The 20492-nt window shown below is 39.0% G+C and overlaps 2 protein-coding genes across 2 annotated transcripts in view; one reads left to right on the plus strand and one right to left on the minus strand.

The window, feature by feature from the left end:
- Positions 1 to 608: 608 nt before the first annotated feature.
- On the plus strand, positions 609 to 4357 carry slc66a3 (solute carrier family 66 member 3). The gene is made up of 7 exons (XM_055169473.2): positions 609 to 903; positions 1123 to 1205; positions 1918 to 1987; positions 2404 to 2461; positions 2595 to 2715; positions 2833 to 2874; positions 2953 to 4357. The coding sequence occupies exons 1-7, from the start codon at positions 758 to 760 to the stop codon at positions 3042 to 3044; spliced, it is 612 nt and encodes a 203-aa protein (XP_055025448.1). The 5' UTR covers positions 609 to 757; the 3' UTR covers positions 3045 to 4357.
- Positions 4358 to 6203: 1846 nt separating this feature from the next.
- rock2a (rho-associated, coiled-coil containing protein kinase 2a) overlaps positions 6204 to 20492 on the minus strand; it is a 58598-nt gene continuing 44309 nt past the window's right edge. Inside the window, exons 14-31 of the mRNA XM_055169469.2 lie at positions 20083 to 20329; positions 19824 to 19930; positions 18741 to 18900; positions 16964 to 17124; positions 16693 to 16877; positions 16513 to 16582; positions 16312 to 16415; positions 16028 to 16214; positions 15828 to 15921; positions 15569 to 15663; positions 13158 to 13349; positions 12827 to 12995; positions 12374 to 12444; positions 11201 to 11289; positions 10988 to 11066; positions 10630 to 10888; positions 9249 to 9462; positions 6204 to 7919 (exon numbers count right to left, since the gene is read on the minus strand). Of these exons, the coding sequence (XP_055025444.2) occupies positions 7646 to 7919; positions 9249 to 9462; positions 10630 to 10888; positions 10988 to 11066; positions 11201 to 11289; positions 12374 to 12444; positions 12827 to 12995; positions 13158 to 13349; positions 15569 to 15663; positions 15828 to 15921; positions 16028 to 16214; positions 16312 to 16415; positions 16513 to 16582; positions 16693 to 16877; positions 16964 to 17124; positions 18741 to 18900; positions 19824 to 19930; positions 20083 to 20329 (2757 nt within the window). The 3' untranslated portion in view covers positions 6204 to 7645. The remainder of the gene's footprint in view (positions 7920 to 9248; positions 9463 to 10629; positions 10889 to 10987; positions 11067 to 11200; positions 11290 to 12373; positions 12445 to 12826; positions 12996 to 13157; positions 13350 to 15568; positions 15664 to 15827; positions 15922 to 16027; positions 16215 to 16311; positions 16416 to 16512; positions 16583 to 16692; positions 16878 to 16963; positions 17125 to 18740; positions 18901 to 19823; positions 19931 to 20082; positions 20330 to 20492) is intronic.

The raw sequence follows: 20492 nt of genomic DNA on the forward strand, positions 1-20492 counted from the left end.
TAAGTGTGGTAGTTGATTATCATTTGTATAAGCATAGTTTTACTACAAATTGCATGGTTAAACTATGATCCCTGTAGCGAAACAATTGTACATTTAAGGTTTCTATGATTTTACTACATGTGGTTGTTGTAGTAAAACAATGGTTAATTTTCATAAGGGTTGTACTAAATCCATAGTAAAACACACACATTTTAGCAATACATACAGTGTCAAAATAGTAAAAACTGAAAATATTCAAAAGAGGCCCAAGCACTTTATACGCTACAGATTTACTAAAAGCATAAAACAATTTGAATTTACATTAAGTCATTAATGTACATCTGCCCAACTAATGCCAATACAGAACACACATACATTTTAATCAGTTATCACTAAAACATACAACACAACCTACAAGTCCAGCCACCATAATAAAAAACACTTACCCTTGCCTTGGCTGCTACCTGCGGCTGATAAGGGAATCTAAGAAACTAATTGATATTTGTAGTAAAAAAAAAATATAGTGTATATTCATAAGGGAATGTGCTGGCGCATTTTAAAATGAACTTAACGTTTTTTTTACGTCATGAAAACATGATTAATGACATGGGATGAATAAAGCTGAGATCGTTACGGGTGCTGCAGAGGGCCAAATTTCGCATCGCCAATATGTGTGCGGAAGTGCTGCTGCTTTCCAGACGCTCACAGCTGGAGTCGCTTGGTACCGAAATCCGTAAAGTCGACCAAACTACCGCGTAAAGTGCCAAGAGTATACAAGATGGACGGTAACGCGGCACTGCATTTTGCCAACTTTAGCACACTGTTTGTGTGCATGGTGTTGAAATTCCCGCAAATATTCGTGCTGATGCGGGCTAAAGCGACCACTGGGTTCAGTCTGAAGAGTCTATTGCTGGAGCTGGTAGGGTAAGAGTTGTACAGTCATCACAGGATGTGCATCCCTATTTGATGTTTTATGATTTTGCTTTAAATGGACGCTTTGAATGAAGTTTCACCATCATTTAATAAACGTTCATTTAATCACACGCACAACGATAAAGCATGCAGCAGTATCGTGTGTGTTTCATGGTGGTCTGAACATTTTGGGCTTTATGTTTCCAACTCCTCTTCTTCCTGCGTGTTCAGTTTCATCGTGTTCATGTCGTACCAGATGTATTATGACTACCCACCTGTCACATACCTGGAGTATCCGATCCTTGTAGCACAAGGTGAGTTCAGAGGAAGTTTTCAGACCTTCTAAGGACGCGAACTAAAAAGGCGAGCACTCGTTTGAAGGTAGCAAAAGAGAACTAAAATGAGACGGTAGGACCCATAATTTGCGTCACGTGCTAAATAAGACACGTTGATGTAGATTAAACTAACCAACAGTTTCCAATCAACCGTAGAAATACACGCAACATACACAGAATAAAAACATAACTAAAGCAGTGACACGTATCTTTTTTTGCTTAATACACACTTTTATTAATACAGGTATAAAATATGCAGCCGTTATATTTAGCCGTGACAGGAATCTTGGGATAGCCTAGGCTGTGAAGGATCCATTGGCCATTTCTCACTTCGAAGGCTGCAGCATCCGGAGGTCGCATTTGTAGGCTGTATACGTCACCAATACTTTCTTATTTCAGAATATAAACAATTATACAGTTGACTGTTAATCTTAGTTAATCGTAAATTGTTGTAATATGTTTATGACTTGGGATTGTATTGCTCAGTTAACTTAAATACACCAGGCTTAATGACGTATGCAGCCTCCGGAGGCTGCAGCCTTCGAATTGAGAAACGGCCTCCATCGCGCTTCTGTGACGCAATCGGTCTTAGAATTCGTCCTTAGAAGGTCGCAGCCTTCGAATTGGGACACAGCTTTCATATGGGAACAGTGACACACGTGACAGTTTGTGTTAAACTCTTTGTTTGCAGATGTCATTGTGCTGCTTTTGATTCTACATTACAACAGGAACCTGAAGCACAGCCTTGTATATGCAGCAGTGTATCCTTGTTGTTCACATCAAGATCATCATCAAGATGATGTAAAGAACATTCTGGGAAAATAGAACTTGGATGTATTTAATATTGACTGAGTAAGGCCATGTCAAAAATTAAAATCAATAAATGAAATCAAACTTTAATGCTCCTAATCTCATTTATATTATACAACTTTAAACTGGATTTCACAAACAAGGTCACATTTTTATGCACAACATAATATTGCTTTGGATAAAGTCTCTTCTATAAGCAGGGCCAGGAAATGGGGGTCCGGGAAGTGATTTTCGAGGGGGAATGGAGTTCCACCATAAAGTGGTTAGAACTTTTGAAATGGTGGAATTTTGTCAATTTTTTGTCATTAATTTGTATATGTATTTGATGTATGATATAATTTGATTGATCCCTAACTTCAAGAATCAGGTTTATTGGTGGATGGCAGCTGCTTACAGTTCAGAAGTGGGTGATTGATCTAGCCATGGTGAGAATACTCCACTACTGCTTTAACTGAGATTGAATTAGTTTCATAAAAGTGAATTTAAAAAGCAAAGGTATTTTTGTTCATTTGGAAAAAGCATAACAGGTTTCTCAGTTTTCCTCTTTTCCCTTTCAAGAGTCTTTGCACATTTATTAGTGCAGGCAGTAAACTAGCGCAACTTCAGTGTCTGTGGCAATCTAAGGACTCCAGACAGGTCAGCGCTCTCACCTGGGGTCTGGCCACATATACATGTCTGGGTAAGTGACAAACAATTGTTTACACACAAACAGGCTATGCACTATTGTTAATGCGTTACATATTTGACTTGCTAATAGTTAATCATGTAGATATTGAATGTTTATTCTCTTTGCCAGCGAGGATCTTTACTACCACGATCACCACAGGAGACACACAAGGTCAGTATTAGATGGTGATTAGATGTTGTTTGCTTTTGATTTTGCTTTTGGTTAACTCTTTCATACTTTTTATTGCAGTCCTTATTCGGTTTGTCGTTATGAGCATGCTGAACTTGTGGGTCACAGCTACAGTCATCTATTACAAACCTCGGGCTGTGAAACAGGATTAAGACATGTTACTATGGTTACAAGGTCACTTCCTGTTATGCAGTATACCTATAGGTGCAGTTAACATCAAGAATGAACATCGGACGTACACCGAATTGGATTCAGCTCAGATGTTATTTATAGCATTTTCTGTATTGCTGTGTAAAGGGATGTTAAGGTTTACTGATTTGTGGTATAAGTTTTACACAACTTTATATCATGATGCGTTCTTATACTCAGGGTTTTCATAACATATTGGTTTAAGTAGGTTTCTCACTGGCAGTAAAATAGTCAAAAATAGTATGCATTTAATAATTAAAAATAGCCTTTTATCAATGTAACATAATTTCTAATCAGACTTCCCATGCGTGGAGAAGTCTTGCAGTGTGTTTTTGCAGCAATTCTTTCTGACTCATAACAATGTTATAAAAGTAAATACTTTTGTTATTGATAATCAGTTAATCAATCTTCCTTTAAAGGGACACTCCACTTTTTTGCTCATTTTCCAGCTCCCCTAGAATTAAACATTTGATTTCTGCCGTTTTGGAATCCATTCGGCTGGTGTCCGGGTCTGGCGGTAGCATTTTTAGCATGGTTCATTGAATTTGATTGGACCATTGGCGGCGTGCTAAAAAATAACCAAAGAGTTTCGATATTTTTCCTATTGAAAACTTGACTCTTCTGTAGTGACATTGTGTTCTAAGACTGACGACAAACAAAACTCTTTGGTTATTTTTGAGCGCAATGCTGATGGTCTGGTCCGATTCAATGGATTATGCTGAGCTATGCTAGGGGTGGTACCGACAGACCAGCTGAAAGGATCCCAAAACGGTAAAAATCAAATATTTAAAAAAAAAAAGTGGAGTGTCCCTTTAACTCTTGACCTGTTCACACTTCCTAATCATTCCAATGAGATTTCTCTCCAATATTTACTCTTGTTTGTGACAAAAAAAAGCGTTTGTAGTGTTTATTGATGTACAATTAGTAACATGTATTCCCTACTGTGTACAACTTATATTATACCTTATTGGTTTTCGTTAAGATACTGCAGGAACTGTAAATTGTATTTTCCAATCAGTATATCCAAATAATACTACAGTTTTTTGACAGGTGCACAGTTCACAATTAGAACATTTATGTTTTGATTATATACACCATAGTTCACAAGGGGATATGTTTGCTTTTTGTATACGTTTGTATTGAGCAATATCTTTGTAGAGCAACATGCTAATATACTGAATACAGGGTTTCTGAACTTAACATTTCAAAAAGATTGCTGTTGATTTTCCAGGGGCACAAGTAATGTTTTAAAAAATAAAAAGTTATTTATCTGCCACCTTTTGCATTTTATAAACTACTGAATCTGTAAACATTTTTAAACTATTTGGACGATGTGGAACTGCTGATAGATTGAACACTAAAGACAACTATTTTTGTTGAAGTGACTTGGTTATATTGTAAAACATTGGTATACCCACAACTAATATTCCTTGTAAGTTTTGAGTGATGAAGATTAACATTTCAGAGAAACGTTTTATAAATTGTTCTCCAACTTTGATCTCCAATGTATGTGCAGTGTGTGTGTGTGAGTGAGCATGTGATTGAAGAACGGTTACAGACCAAAAAATTATATTAAAACTTTACTTCCTTTACTACATTCACAGCTATATACTTCTTTAACTACTTTTGTGTACAAAAATAAGCAAATGTTATACAGGGTCTCCAAACAACACGGCTACATATGCTTCAATTTATGCTCAAACAGTACATCAATATAAAACATGCAAATCTGGAGGCAGCCTATTAAAATTAAAAAAGTGCCCAGACCTGTATAAATAGCAAACCCACTGGTAGGATGGCAGGTCAAATATACGCTGTATATTCATATATATATGAATATATATGAATTCACTTATATTTATATAAGTGTAAAGAACACAAGGATTTGTATCCATAGCACACCCAGAGATACACAGCGTTTGCTAGAGTGACAATTCACACACAAAAAAAAAAATCGACCACTTCAAATCACCAATAAAAATAGTAGTGAACATAAGCATGTGGTTTACAGACATTCTTTCATCTTACGAATAGTTCAGTCATGTGCTTGCAAGGCTAATCAGTTTTTGGCCAAGTATTTCTTGTTAGGGTGTGAGACTCGGTTTTGAATCACAAATGAGAGATCCATTTTACATTCCCAGATAGCAATAGACTCCGGGGCAGATCGGATTTAAATCTCAATCCCTGTTACAGTACATTTACAGTCATGTTCTGCTCAGACTACAACTCCGATCCTAAAAGGCCACCGTCCTGCAGAGTTTAGTTCCAACCACTACTCAAACCAAGGTCTTCGGTATTACTTTTGATTAAGGTTGAAGCTAAACTCTGCAGGACTGTGACCCTTCAGGATCTGAGCTTAACAACCCTGATGTTGGGACTTCGCAGAAAAACAGTATGGGATGCATTTATGATAAGAGAGAAAATAAACACACAATACATTGGGGTGGGGTTACCAAAGATGTAAAATATAAAACCTGTAAAACTCTACAATAACAAACTACAGTTTCATTGCATTTATGAAAGTATTCAAATTTGATATAATGGTGTTTTGTGGCCACGTTTATCTTGTACTACTGTCTACATTCGGCCATTAAAGTCAACCCAAAAAATAACACTACGATCTGATCAGATCGGGCATAGCTGTCATCCACATTCTTTTGCGAGTCCCTAAGGCGGTCCGATGGGGTTCTGTCCAGCTGAACTCTGGCCTTCAGTGAATAAGATGTTTGGTGTGGTTCTGACCTCCTTGTTCTGTGTAGATCTGTTGTGCGCTCCGAGTAAAAGCAACCACATGCTCAGAAAATAAAAGTCGTATCACGACAGCAAACCTGCATCAACATTTGTGCATCTTTCACTTTTTTGGATATGCCAAAATGTGCAGAAAGTTACGACAAAGGTCTTTTGTTGGTGCGACAGGAAGAACCCCAAATCACCATGTAGCAGCACCAGAATCCCAAAATAAGGTTAACTAGAGAAGAAAAGGGAAATCGAGAAAAGAGGGGGGAAAAAGAAAGGGAGAAAGTTAATTTCACCGCATTTAAACAACCCAAGAAGAAATAAATAAACCACGGCATGCATGCTTAAAAAGAGGCATATCGAAACACCTGCAAATTCACACAAAACAGTGTCACAAATGTTTATTGCAAAAGGTAACAATAAAATAAAAAATACTATTTTGATGCACTTATTCTCTTTTCCTTTTACAGTACAGTTGAAATGACTTCTTGACAGTTTGTTAAACAAACACATATTCACACAGACTTATTTGTTCAGAATGCTGTTGATGGAGTCCGCTCGCCTCATCTTTGGCACGTCCAGTCTGGTGGGACTAGGGCAAGAGGGTCAAAGGTCAAACAAGAAACAGGCCAAATTCCAATTCTCTGAACAAACCTCCTCTCCTTTCGAAGTAAATAATAAGATTACACCGAATGAACTGTTGAAGAGCATTTGAGTTTTTGGAGGGTGGAGAGGGTGTTTATGAGCAGAGCAATTGGTAAAGAAACTTCTGTTTGGTTTATGGCCAACTCTCCATTTCCCATCTTGGCCACACAAAACAAAACACACGCACACACATGCATACACATCTGCTTCAACAGCAACCAAATTCCACTGTACGCCAAAATAAGCAAGCACTCCATGGCCATGTCCCACAACCTAGTGAGCATCCTTGCTTTCTATAGCCTACTTGGGCAGCATCTAACAAAACAGTTTAACCATATGCTTCTGAAGAGAGTTCATTGCAGTGCATCATGGGATTATCTTTTTTGCATAATCCTCATAGCTTGTTACCTTAAAATTTAGCCAAAAATGCATCTAACTTTATGGAACGGTTTTCATGGGCACGTCCATTGTGGCCTAAAATGCTTCCTGGATAGGGAGCTGACTAGGTTTTGGAACAGAGCCTGTATGTTTTTACCCTCATACATCCCTACATATGCTCCTTAGAAATTAAATGTGTGGTCATAATCTACATCATCCACGTCATCCAGAGCCCAGTGCCAGTCCTGAAGCTCTAAATCGGGATTCCTGCAGGTGGAGGAGAGAGAGCATTCAACCAAACCTTTATCGATCTCCCACAACACAAAGTTTACTGGTATGGTTTAGAGGTAGTTGAAGGTGAAGATACACCTTGGCACCTTAGAGGTAATCTGTGTAGTTGAGATGAACCATTTCACCTGCCAAAGCTTCCTGAGGTCGACCAATATGCTATAAGCAGCAAATATGTGCAATAAAGCTAGAGGTCTATGTGAAAATGTGTGAAACCTGCATCATGATGCATACTTGAGTGCGTGCGTGGCATTGTTAGTGCACAAGCTGTGGCCTTGGATTCCCATTCAACTCAGTATTCCCAGCAGTTAAATGCAACACGGTTCAAGCTTTTTGTCTGACACCTGGTTAGCCGGAATTTGCAATAACAATGTGTTAACATGCGAGGCAAGCACCACGACTGTAACCTTTAAGACTCTTAAAGGTTTTTGCCGGTTCAGAAGCATCCTACAGCTGTCCTGCCCAACAGAAAGCAATATATTCCCCATCCAATATCCAGGTCGGCCACGTTCTCCTCTCACCCAGCGGAGAACTGGGGGTTGAATTGGTCTGGAGAACATGGTCTGAGATCTTCCTCTTTGCTGTCCATGTGCTCCTTGTGGCATTTGATTTGACATCTCTGACATTCCAGAGCTAGGGGTGGTTTGAACATGTTCCACAGGGGTTTGGTACAGGCATCGCAGTTTGCAGGGAAGTGGTAGAATAAAGGCATAAACTCATGACCCTTGTGGTAGATGAAGCCAGATTTCTCCACGCATGCTGTAGGTTCCCTTACGGTGGTGCGTACAAACCTGTGTATCATATAGAGTAGCGCTCTAGTCCGTAACCAGTGCCGAATACTGTTGCAACTAAAGGAAAGTTGCTATTTTATGTGTAGCCATGTTGGAACCAGATCAAGATGTTAAAAGAAAAGTTCACCCAAAAATGACACGTGTCACATACATATACTTGTGTTCTTAATCCTTGAGGTTGATTTGCTTTCCTCAAGGAACACAAAATGGAGACATTTGTGACCCTGTCTGTGACCTCTAGGTTGAAGGGGTGGGCGATAAGATTTCGGACTATCGTCTCTATCGAGGTTACGCGCCCACATCACATTGCTAACGACACACATGAAGGGCTAAATACATGTTTTGACATTCTTGGCATTGTTCGCCCTCGATAAAGAAGTCACCGTCCACCACTGTCAGTCATACTAATTCATATTAAAGGATTAGTCAATTTTCCCAAAGAAAAAAAAATTCAGGTAATTTACTCACCACCATGCCACCCAAAATGTTGATGTCCCCCTTTTGTTCAGTCGAGAAGAAACCACGTTCTCTAAAGAAAACATTCCAGGATTTTTCTCATTTTAATGGACCCCAATACTTAACAGCTCTAATGCAGTTTAAAATTGCAGTTTCAAAGGACTCTAAACGATCCCAAACAAGGCATACAGGAAGGGTCTTATCTAGCAAAACGATTGTCACTCTAGGCAAGAAAAACAAAAAATATGCACTTATAAACCACAACAACTTGTCCTCCTCCGGCTATGTGACAAGCCAGCACGACCTCATATATGTAACACGTGACCTTTCGACATCATCACGCAATTACGTGAGGTCGCGCTGGGTCATCACACAGCCGGAAGAAGAAGAGAAGTTGTGGGTTAAAAGTTCATATTTTTTATTTTTCCTGTCAAAAATAACAATCGTTTCGCTAGATAAGACTCCTATGCCTCATTTGGGATCGCTGAGTCCCCCGAAGCTGCATTGAAACTGCAATTTTAAACTGCATTAAAACTGTTAAGCGTTGAGGTCCATTAAAATGAGAAAAATCCTGGAATGTTTTCCTCAAAAAAACATAATTTCTTCTCGACTGAACAAAGAAAGACATCAACATTTTGGATGACGTGGTGAGTAAGTAATGACAATTATCAATTTTGGGTCAACTATTCTTTTAAGAAATGTCATAGATCTGGCTGCCAGCCATGTGCATAGTGGCTTTAATGTAAAATTTTGACTCAAGACACTGATGCACACCATTCTGAACAATGTAACAGTACAGCCTAGGCTCTAAAAGACTAGACACAGGTGCTTACACTTGGCACAGAAATCAGGACATCGAAGCTTCATCCTCACCTGGGTTTGCTGGGTGGTATTTGTCGACTGGGTCTTCTCAAGGATTGACTGGCTTGTACTTTACTAGGAACTCTGGGAGAGGAGCGGTGAGGGGCATCCGGTGCCGGAGGTTTCTTAGGGATTTTCTTTATCAGTCGACCAACCCACTTTTGCTGTTCCTCTTGAGATGTGGCTAACAGCAGCAGGTTTTTAGCCGTAGACACATCGTAGTTGACTGGGAACAGAGAAGCACAGAAAAACATGTGAGGAGAAATGGGGAACGTTATGTACTGTAGCTAAATTCACTTTAATCGCTAGTAACGCCAAGGTCATGGATTTGATTCCAAAGGAATGCAACTGCTAATAAGATGTATAGTTGAATTCACTTTAATGGCAGGGTGCATGATCTCTAAAAGCCAATGCTGACATTTGAAATCACCTAAACAAACACGCCCTTACCCCAATAGAATCTGGACCTTCTGTTAATAGACCCGCCCCACACATACGCAACCCAGGCAATGATGTCGTGGTAGACACGCACATTATTGCTGATTGGCAACAAGTGTGTGGCTACAAGTTGGTCTGACTCTCTTTTTCAAAGCGTTTTTCAGATATCGTGCAAGTCACTTTGGCTAAAGAGTTAGTGCATCTGACATGTTTTCTTATAAATGACCCCACGCCATCATTTATCCAATTCATCCTCCATGCACTGGTTTGTTGAAAAATCAACGCCAAGGATTAAGCGGATATGAAGCAAATGTATTTGATGAACATATAGAGCATTCAGTTTATAATCTCATAATCTCAAAAATCGTTCTCAGGTGGCTTTTGCTTGTGAGCTCCTCGAAATTTGAAAGTGCATTCAAGCATTAATCTAACAATGAATGAATCAGCCTGTTTGATATATTGATCTAGCACTAGTGGTCCTGTCCCAAATGGCACACTCCGGACTTGTGGTCCTCCTCAGAGTCCACACTTTGATGACATCACGTAGTCCAGACTTTAGGGAGCCTTAATGCGAGTCCACGTGGGTGCAACGGAGTCGTATTTTGGGACAGACTCGAGCGTCACACCGGAAATAGGTAGAGAAGTTGCCCGTCAGTGTGAGCTCCTCCCTTCCGTCGTCTGATTGGTCTGATTGCTCTTTCGCAAGGACTTCTGGGTTGGTAAAGTGCGCGAAGCCTGTTGCAGTGCGGGCTTCGCTGAAGACCGCATCAAGGGGGCAAAGGAGGCGCTGATGAGCACACTTCAAAGCGTAAAAATTACAGATGGGACACCCTACGGACTCGTGGACTAAGCGAGCACACGCAATATAAGGCCACGAGACCGAAAGTCCACATGAAGTGCGTCATTTGGGACAGGGCCAGTGCCGGTAATAAGTATTAAAACAACCCCTGCTTACCTTTGCAGGGAGCAATGATTTCTTCCTTCTTGTCCATATGGTCTTTGTGGCACTTGATGTGGCATCTCCTGCACTCCAGGGCTGGAGGTGGTTTGAACATATTCCACAGGGGTTTGGTACAAGCTTCACAGTTAGTGGGAAAGTGATAGAGGGTGGGAATGAACTCATGACCCTTATGGCAAATGTAGCTGGACTTGTCCCCAGGAAGAGCCTCCAGTTCTTGTTCCTTCTTGCTCTCGCCCTCATTAGCATACAAGATCTGGGAAAACCAAGTGATTTGATGATGTCACACACAAACTAAAAGCAACCGAAATTGGAATTAGGAATATATTATGCTAAGGTGGGTCAATGGCTATACCTGGAATATTCTGGGGATCTCTTTGGCGTCAGCACGATAAACGTCAGTCTGGGTTACCGATCGCACATGGAAAAGTTTACTGTCAGGAGAATAGCAAAGAGGAGACAAAACAAGATTAGAGAAAGCAATCCAATGTGTGTAAACCAAGACAACAACTAAACTGAGAACAGTACAGTATGTGTTCAAAGGAAATGATTCAAAGGGTAAACTTACTCTATGTCTAACACCATGTAAGGATTGGAATGCTCTTTGTCCTGTTCGCTGTTGTAGAACAGAATCTTCTTGCTGCTCACCACAACATACTTGAGGAATGAGAAGAAGCACAAGATTCACTCAATTTCGCTGTGATTAAGAACACATGGGATTTCTGATGCATGTGATCGGAATCATGGTACATGACTAGCATTGTAACTCTACTGAGTTGGTTCTGTTGTTGTCAAAACTAGGGCTGCCTAACGATAAGTCGCGACTTATCATTTGCAAAATAAAAGTTTTTGTTTACATAATATATGTGGGTGTACTGTGTATAATAATTATGTAAATACAAATACATTATACATGTATAATTTTAAGAAAAATATATAAGTATATTATAAATTATATATAAATATAAACATGTATATACACATGCAAATGTTTCTTAAATATATTCATGCATGTGTGTATTTATACAGAATTATTATACACAGTACACCCACATTATGTAAACAAAAACTTTTATTCTGCAAACGATTAGTCACGAATAATCGTTAGACAGTCCTAGACAAAACCATTTTCAGTCCTGATAATTAATATGTCTTATGTTTGCACACACGATATAACAAAGAAAAAAAGTAACACACTTATTTTATTCACTTGTATTACACATCTCGTTGGAATACTTGATTCTGGTTGGCCAGTCGCAACATTTTTAGGTTTGTTTTTCCAGATAGTAACTAATTAAAACTAATAACACACGGTAACCTGGATGCTGCAAATCATTTTGACAGGTACAGTTTAATATTACAAAAAATTAAATACTTTTGTGTAATAAATACTTTTCTGTATCGGGGTTGAAATCAAAATTACATCAAACTGACATTTCCCACAAAATCATGCCCAACAGCTGATACTACAAATTATTATAATTATTATAAGCTTGCCAAATCGCTGTAATATAAGGAAATTATGGAGGTTTTATGTACTTGCTCAATAACTGAATTTACAAATTGCAGCTCTAAAGGAATGTGGACTCAAGAAATATTGTAATTATACTGAGAACTAAAAAATTACAAAAACATTAGTATTTGTGCTGACACATACATTTTAAATGCATCTTCTTGGAGGTTCATAAGAAAAGACACATCTGCACGGAGCATAAATGCAAAATAAATATCTAAAACAAACCTTTCTTTCCCACCCAAAGCGTTTTGTGTTGTTCCTCACTGGTAAAGACAACCAACCCTCCAGCCTCGTCTCTGCACAGAGAAATAATAATGTATAATGCAACAGACAAGCTTTATAAAGAAATACACAGCTCATGAGAAAAGCCTGCAAAGGTTTGTTGTAAAAGAGTGAGGTCCAGTAAGGTCTTAATGTCAAAACGTCATGCACTGAACTCCATGCAGGTCACCTGTGTGTTCAGGCTGAGCAGTAAGGTGAAAGGTGAAAGATCAAGAGTTGCATTGAGAATCTGATCGTAACTGAGCAGGGACAATAGATGGTGATATGGAATAATACAGAAAAACAAGAGGAAAGTAAATAAAGTAAAAGTTGTGATGGAAAAAATAAAAAAAATGGAAATATTTGTGCCTAATACTTTACCAAATAAGCACATTTGTGCAAGAAACAATTCCTTACCTGCAAGTGACTCATCTGTGTCTATATCTGGACCACTGCTCATACTGACAGAGTCAAGCGAGTGGACGTTAAGAGAGTTCAGCAGGCTGCGAAGTTGCTCAATATCGCTGTCTTTACTATCCAGAGCCATCTGAAGCTCAATGCGCACCTGCGACTCATCCGCCAGTTGCTGCAGGAGATGAAGCAGAGTAAGAAATACAATATTTGTGGAAGAGAAGTCTATGCTAAATGCATGTATGCTAACTTGTGTATACGCCTTGTAGGATGTAGCAGAATGTAAACAAACAAAGTACAGTATACTTGGGGCTGATGAAATAAAGTAACATATTACCGCTTGCATGTCATTGATTTCTCTCTGGTATTTGATAATGGAGCTGTTGAGTTTCTCCCTCTCTGATCGAAGTTCCAGCTGCAACTTCCTGTTCTCCTTCTCCTTCCTTCTGACATCTGTATCATTTCCACGGCGACTGCCACCACCTCTGACCTCCTTCCTGTTCATAATCTCTGCCAGTTTGTTCACCGCCTGAAAAGGAAAAGGAGGAAGAAATAATTATTTATATGTACCACTTACATAAAAATTACATTTAGTTTTGAGAGTATGTTTAAGCCGAATGTACGCACATGGTCAAACATACAGCATTCCAAAGCATAGTTTATTTGACACAGACGTTCGACGCATACACATTGCGACAAAATGCAATGCATCTCCTGGGCTACATACTACATTGTCCTGTACACGCATGCGCAACCTACACATACAAGGTACACGCATTACAAAAATCTGACGTGTGCGTAGTGTATGAGCACTATTCTGAAATTTGCGTCACATGCACGGAACAGTTGAACACGCGTTTGTGTAAAAAACTGAACTATACTTGAAGAGTTTGGTTAAAAAAACAGAGATAAACACCATTTTTTTATTAGTTACGGCCAAAATCAGTATCGTATCTGGTCAATATTAAAAAGTCAATTCATCATCCGATATCCACCGTGTAATTCTGTCATCTTTTCTCCCTTTTTTCCCCAAAATACGGTAAACGCCACTCCTCCTCCTTCTCTGCAGAATGCAATAAATCCGCTTAACCAATCACAGCACACCATTCCACACATTGTAAACCACAATGGCGGGGCTTTGAATACACACAGAATCCTAGTTTTCCTCATCTAATTTATACTTCGTGAGCAACAAACAAACAAAAACAAAATAATAATTTTGATGGCATTGATAAACCTGTGGTGGTTTTCTGTGGCGGGGAAGAAACGAAAGTCATCAAAATCGAATAATTTACGTGAAAGGCACTGGAGAGAAGGAAAAATGCCGGCTGTTGCTTGTTCTCATACGACAACATTAAGCTTCTGTCATGCTAACACATTGACCCCAGTGGATCTTACGAAAAACGTTTCATTATTTTACGTAAAGTCAACGAAATACGAGCAGGACCAAAACAGTTTACAGCTGATCGCTGTCAAAGAAGTTCACCGATGACGTCCCAAGGATGACAGCAGCAATGACAGTGTTCTTAATATGACAAAGTAAGTGTTTTGATTAATGCCATTAATGTTTATTTTTTAATCAGTGTACACCACTAGTCAACTAAATGAATATAACATGGCAAATATGAATGCTAATTTATATATTGATTCAATAAATTTATAGCATTTTGAACAAAAAAAATGGCCATGGATATATTGCATTTTGCGGGAAAAAAAATCAGATTTTATAATAAAAGTCTTTGAAAATCAAATTATGGATTAGAATTTTTTATGTTATTATAACCTAAAGATGATTTGTGAAAGTTTGTAACAGAAAATAGTCACTTTCTTGGTATAGAAAACAAATTTTTACAGAAATTAATCAAAATGTTTTTTTTGCGTTTTGGAACCAAACTCTTTACTTCTAGCTTTACACAACAACAATGTAGTGAAAAACTCAAATGTTTTTCCTTGGCATTAATAAAAATGTACACATAACAACTGACAAAATAATCCAGGTTTACACGGAAACGTGAAGACGATACATTTTTTCAAGCCGATGCTATATAACCTGTGCCATGCCAGTAGATGCCGATGTCACATTGTAAAGAAAAACTACACATCTACGCACACTATGGGGCTTTTTACACCTGGTCACTTCATGCGTTTTCTCTGATCCGATCGTAAAAAGACCAGTTGTAAATGCCCTCCGAAACGTTTTCTAGACGGATTTAAATCCGATCCCTCAAACCACTTCAGAAGGTGGTCTGGGACGCATTTCAGTCTTCTACAGAGCAAAAAATACAAACAATCAAGACGGCGAAACCATCGAGCAGTTTTGTTTAGACGGACTATGAGGTAGGATATTACAACAAACGACCCTGGACTACAAAGCAGCAAGATTTTGTAAACTTTTGTTTTTAGGATCTTGAGTAGCACAAACACAGCCCTGTAGGCCGCCATTGTTTGGTTATACTCACGCATCACTATAGACTAAATTAACACGTGCGCATGATGTCACCATTGTTAGGATTCATGTTTACGTACATGACAAGGCATCATGAAAAAAACTTGTACTTTAAAAATCGTCTTCAAACGTTAGCATTTTCAGTACCCTTGGGTACTGAAACAGCCAAATCGCTTTAAAACTCTACAGTTAAAAATGTTAAAATTGAGTAAGAATCTCTTTATAATGAAATAATCTCTTAATAAAAATCTGTTAATAATAAAAAAATTTGTATGTTGTGTGCAAGTCATGCAGTGGTGTACCTGTGTTTTAAGAGTTCTCTCCACCTGCAGCTGTTTCTCAAGAGTGAGTTTCACTTGCGCAACGGACTGCTCTTCGTTTCTAATATTCTGCATGTCTGAGAAATTAAACGAAAAATGTTCATTAATCACAATGAATCAAACTCACATCAGAGACATTACAGAGGCACTGTAAGAGCTGTTATCTAGCTCGAAATGAGATTTTTTTGAAAAACCTCTTTTATGCTTTTAATATGTTAAAGTACAACATGAAATGACTTACTATCTTGCGCCTCCTTTAGCTTGTTGTTAAGATCTTCCTTCTCATTGGCCAGGTTTGCCACATCATTCGTCAAAGTGCGATTGGCTTCTTCCAACTGTTTTAAAAACAAGACAGTTCAGACTCAACACCATCAATATTTCTTATTACAGACCGACCAGCATAGACCACTGTGATTCCAGCGACACTGGTGTGTAACTCACAGAGGTGATGGTGGTGTCCTTCTCAGAGAGCTCCTGCCTGTGTCTGGCCATCATCTCTTTGATCTCCAGCTCCTTCATGATCTTCTCCTTCTCCAGGTCTGAATACTGTTCCTCCGCGATGGAGCGTGCCAGCTGCTCGGAGTCAGCTTTCGTGAGTGTGATCTCCAGCTGAGCTGCGAGAGAATCCCTGGGAGAGAGGTTCATAGAAATTAGACTCATGTGCAAACTGAAAATGTAATTTCTATGGTTGCTCTGGAATGACCAATAATGGCCATGCATCTCACCTCTCCTCCTGCAACTCTTGTAGATTCTGCTGCATGTCTTTATATAGCTTATTTTTTTCTTCACACTCTTCTTTCAGCTCTCGCACCTGTGTCTTATACAACGTCTACAGAGAGAGAGAGAGAAAGAGAAAGAGGGAGAGAGTCTGGTTAGATATTTGTGCTTGGTCCGCTACAGGAGTTTGAGATGTTAAATAATCTTACAGAAAAATACTGCTCGGCCTCCAACTGATCCTGAAGCTCCTTCATCTGCCCATCAGAGTCCTGACGCTCCCTAAACACACACACGTGCATTTGGTTTCTTTAAACTCAATACATTTTTTGGCTACATCACCCATCCTACATGAGAAAAGCATTTACTTAACGCATATATTTGTCACGTACTTGCGCAGTTCCATGTTCTGTTTCTCCAGGCTGCGTTTGATGTCCAGAAGGTGGTTGATCTCCTGCTTGAGTTGTTTCTCTGACGTCCGCAGAGTGCTGAGCTGCTGGTTCTGAACCTTCAGGTCATTCTGAGTCAAAGAACGTTTCTGAACCTCCTGCTCGATCTTCAGAGACAGATTCTTCACCTAAACCGCAGACAGAGATAAAATCTATGAGTCAAGAAACAAACACTACACAGTGTTATCCACACACAGAGCGCACACACACACACCTCTTCTGTGAGTCTCTCCTTGTTTCTTCTCAGTTCCTCGAGCTTCTGCAGTGACTGTTTGTAGTCACAGTCGAGCATGGAGTTTTTCTTCTCCAATTCCAAAACCCTGTTCTCCACGCGCTGTTTAGAGGAACGTTCTTCCTGCAGCTTCTGCTCCAGATCTACACAAACACATACAAGATGCAATTCCATCAAGTTTTGAAAGCCAGTCATCTTTTGAAGACCAGCTGCTCTTCTTCTCTCCTGTACCTTATTTTTAAACATTCATAAAACCAAAATTGATTTTGTGGCTTTTAATCCATGTGTTACTTTTGAAACCACCTACTGTATATGCTAACACAGGGGTTTTCAAACTGGGGTCCGGGTACCCCCAGTGGGCCTCCAGGAGGTCCCAAGAAAATGTCAAAGAAAAATATTTGCTTTGTTTCTTTTATAGTTCCTCATTACAGTTACCTTTACCTCAAATACTTTTTTTTGGTCTTTAAGGCAAAATTTCCCGTAAAGCTGCTAGGAAACAAGATCTGAAGTACAAATAAATTTGAATTTAATTATTTTCTTCAGGTTTATACATCCAGTGTAGCTCATCGTAGCGGGTTCATCATATTTGGGGGTCCTTAGTATCACAAATTTTAAAAACCCCTGTGCTAGCTTACTGCTAGAATCTAACTAATTTAAAGAACACATTTAGATTTAAATTTAGTATTTTTTACCTGGTAAAAGAAATTATACAAAACTATCGATACATTGACAATGACCTGTAAAATGACAATGTATCTTTTCCAAAATATATAAGCAATACCTGCCTATGAATAACACAACATGCTCTCACAGAAAGTCGTGTTATAGTCACAGAAAGTTGTGTTATAGTCACGAAAAATGTGATTCATTTATTCGTGTCCATGGCACGAAATTCATCTTTTTTCGTGCCTTGAGCATGAATGTCTTTTTCGTGACACACAAATTTCATGTATTGTTTTCTCTTTTTTTCCCTGTTTTTAAATCATTGTCGCTTGGGGTTGGGGTTGGGACTTTTATGTATTGCAGGGGTGGGCATTCTTGGTCCTGGAGGGCCACAGCCCTGCAGAGTTTAGCTCCAACCCTAATCAAACACAGCTAAAAATCTAATTGAAGTCTTCAGGACTGTTTGAAAATGACATTCGGGTGTGTTCGATTGGGGTTGGGGCTGGGCTTTGCAGGACTGTGGCCCTCGATGCCCACCCCTGATGTATAGGTTTCTACATGTTTTTTTTTTTGCTTTTAAAACTATTCTGGCCTGGAGTTGAGGTTAGATTAGGTTAGGGGAACTGAATGCCTCGTAGGCTGGCTCAGGCACAGGTACACTTTTGGGGTTTGGGTAAGGATGTATAAAAGTAACAGAAAGTGATTCTAACCCCAACCCAAATGACAATGGTAAGAAAATAGAAAAAAACTATGAGAAAACAATACATAAAATGAAACGAAAAGAAAGTTGTGCAACAGACACGAAAAACTATTTATAGAAATTGACACGATATTCGTGCTTAAGGCACAAAAAAGCTGAACTTCGCGCCATAGACACAAAGAAATTAATCAAATTTTTCGTGACTATAACACAACTTTCCGTGAGATCAGTTTGGACTAACAATAGGTATCGGTGATAACAGATATTGCAATTATGGAAATTAAACAATATTGGCCTTTAGGGCGAGCCCTTTGATATTTTTGGCTTTAACATCCTTTCAAATGGAAATATGACATAATAAGCTATATCACTGGGTTTAACACTAAACTCTCGTACCTTTCACAGCCTCAGATTTGGCTCCTTCGATAGACTCGCTGATCTTGTTTTTGTCCGCGAGTCGAGCTTTTGTTGCTTTGTGTGCCGCTTCCTCCTGCTCCAAACCCTGCTGTAACACCTTCAGCTTATATGTCATGTCAATCTCTTTATTGCTCTTCTCCTATTGGACACACACATGGAAAAGAAAGGGCATTAAAATTTATGTATTTTTTATGATTTTCACAAAAGTTTAATGCCTTCCAGAAAATGTTATTCTTTTTTTGTGATTAATTTTTTATTATTTTCCAATGTTGCATAACAATAACCAAACAGACACAACAAACTACACCAGGGTTTGTTAAAAATAAAAGATAAATAAATAAATAATTAAATAAAGGAAGGGGGAGACATACATTTACACATCGTCCAAAGGGGAGGGAGAGAGAGAGAGAGAGAGAGAGAGAGAGAGAGAGAGAGAGAGAGCTTTACTTATTCTGAATAAGAATGATGTGACAGCTCTATCGGGTTAGTAAAGAGGAAAGTGTATTAATAATTCCTTCCCAGGCCTTGATAGAAAATGTTATTCTTTAAATATATAAACATACAATAGATCAAATGAAAGAACCGACCCTCTTGCTTTCATACAAAGAAAAAAAACATTTTATCCTACATTCATTTTTGTATCACCCTTCTTAAATATGGGTAGATTTCTACAAAAATACCAAGTTTTGAGCAAAAAGCTGAGATAATTGCGTTTTTGTGAAAGACTTCTGATAGAAATCCTATTCAGAGCGAAGCTCAAAACATACGCTGTGTCTGAACCGTTTAAAAAAATGCTTCCGGGTTGTACAAGTTGGATAATAGCTGTATTACGGATTGCGGGAAAAACTCTTCATTGAGGGAAAGAGTTAAGGGGTCCTATAAATAAAACCTCACTCCAGTGTCTCCATTTTACATAGAGAAGTACACATAAAGTACATGGTTTCCTATAATTCATTGGAGTAAACAACATTTGTTGGGAAGTAGGGAATGCTGGGAATGCCAAACTTGACCTAGGACAAACGTCTTAAAGAGATACATTCTAGAGAGAGAAATTCTGGTTACCTTCTCCAGGTCTGCAAGTTTGTCCTGAAGTTGTCTCTTTTCTGTCTCAGCTTTGGACAGAGCCTGTCTCACTTGTTTAACCTCATCCTCCAACCCAGATATCCGTGCTACAAACACAGAGGGTACAACATTTTTTATAAAACAGGCTTTTGCCCACAACCAAATCACATCCGCGTGCTGATATTCAGTATAAAAGCACTCCTGCTCACGTGACATGCTTGAATACTTGAATCCAAAAAGGCAGACCTGTATCTCTTACCTTGCAGATCAGAGATGGTCTCAGAGCCCTGGGTGTGCTCTCGTTTCTCTGCGTCCAGCGCGGCCTGAAGGGTGATATTTTCTCTCTCCAGGGTGAGCTTGCTGTTTTCCAGCATGCAGTATTTATCCTGCAGTTCTCTCACATTGCCCTCCATCTGCTGCAGCTGTTTGGAGCTCTCCGCTTGGGCTTTACGCAGACGCGCAGCCGCGTCAGACTCGGCTCGCAGTAATGCGTTTGCCTCATCCAGCTGACATAAAGAAAGACAGGTTTGTGTATAGGGAATAACTCAACACTCACTTTGTTGACGAGTCTTCATCTCTTTTTACTAAATAAATATTCACATTTTTTGGTTAAAACTACACAGACTTTACAACTCTGACGTTCTTGAAAAAATGTATAAACAAGACCAG

The sequence above is a fragment of the Misgurnus anguillicaudatus genome, chromosome 11 (assembly GCF_027580225.2).
Source record: "Misgurnus anguillicaudatus chromosome 11, ASM2758022v2, whole genome shotgun sequence".
Taxonomy (NCBI): Eukaryota; Metazoa; Chordata; class Actinopteri; order Cypriniformes; family Cobitidae; genus Misgurnus; species Misgurnus anguillicaudatus.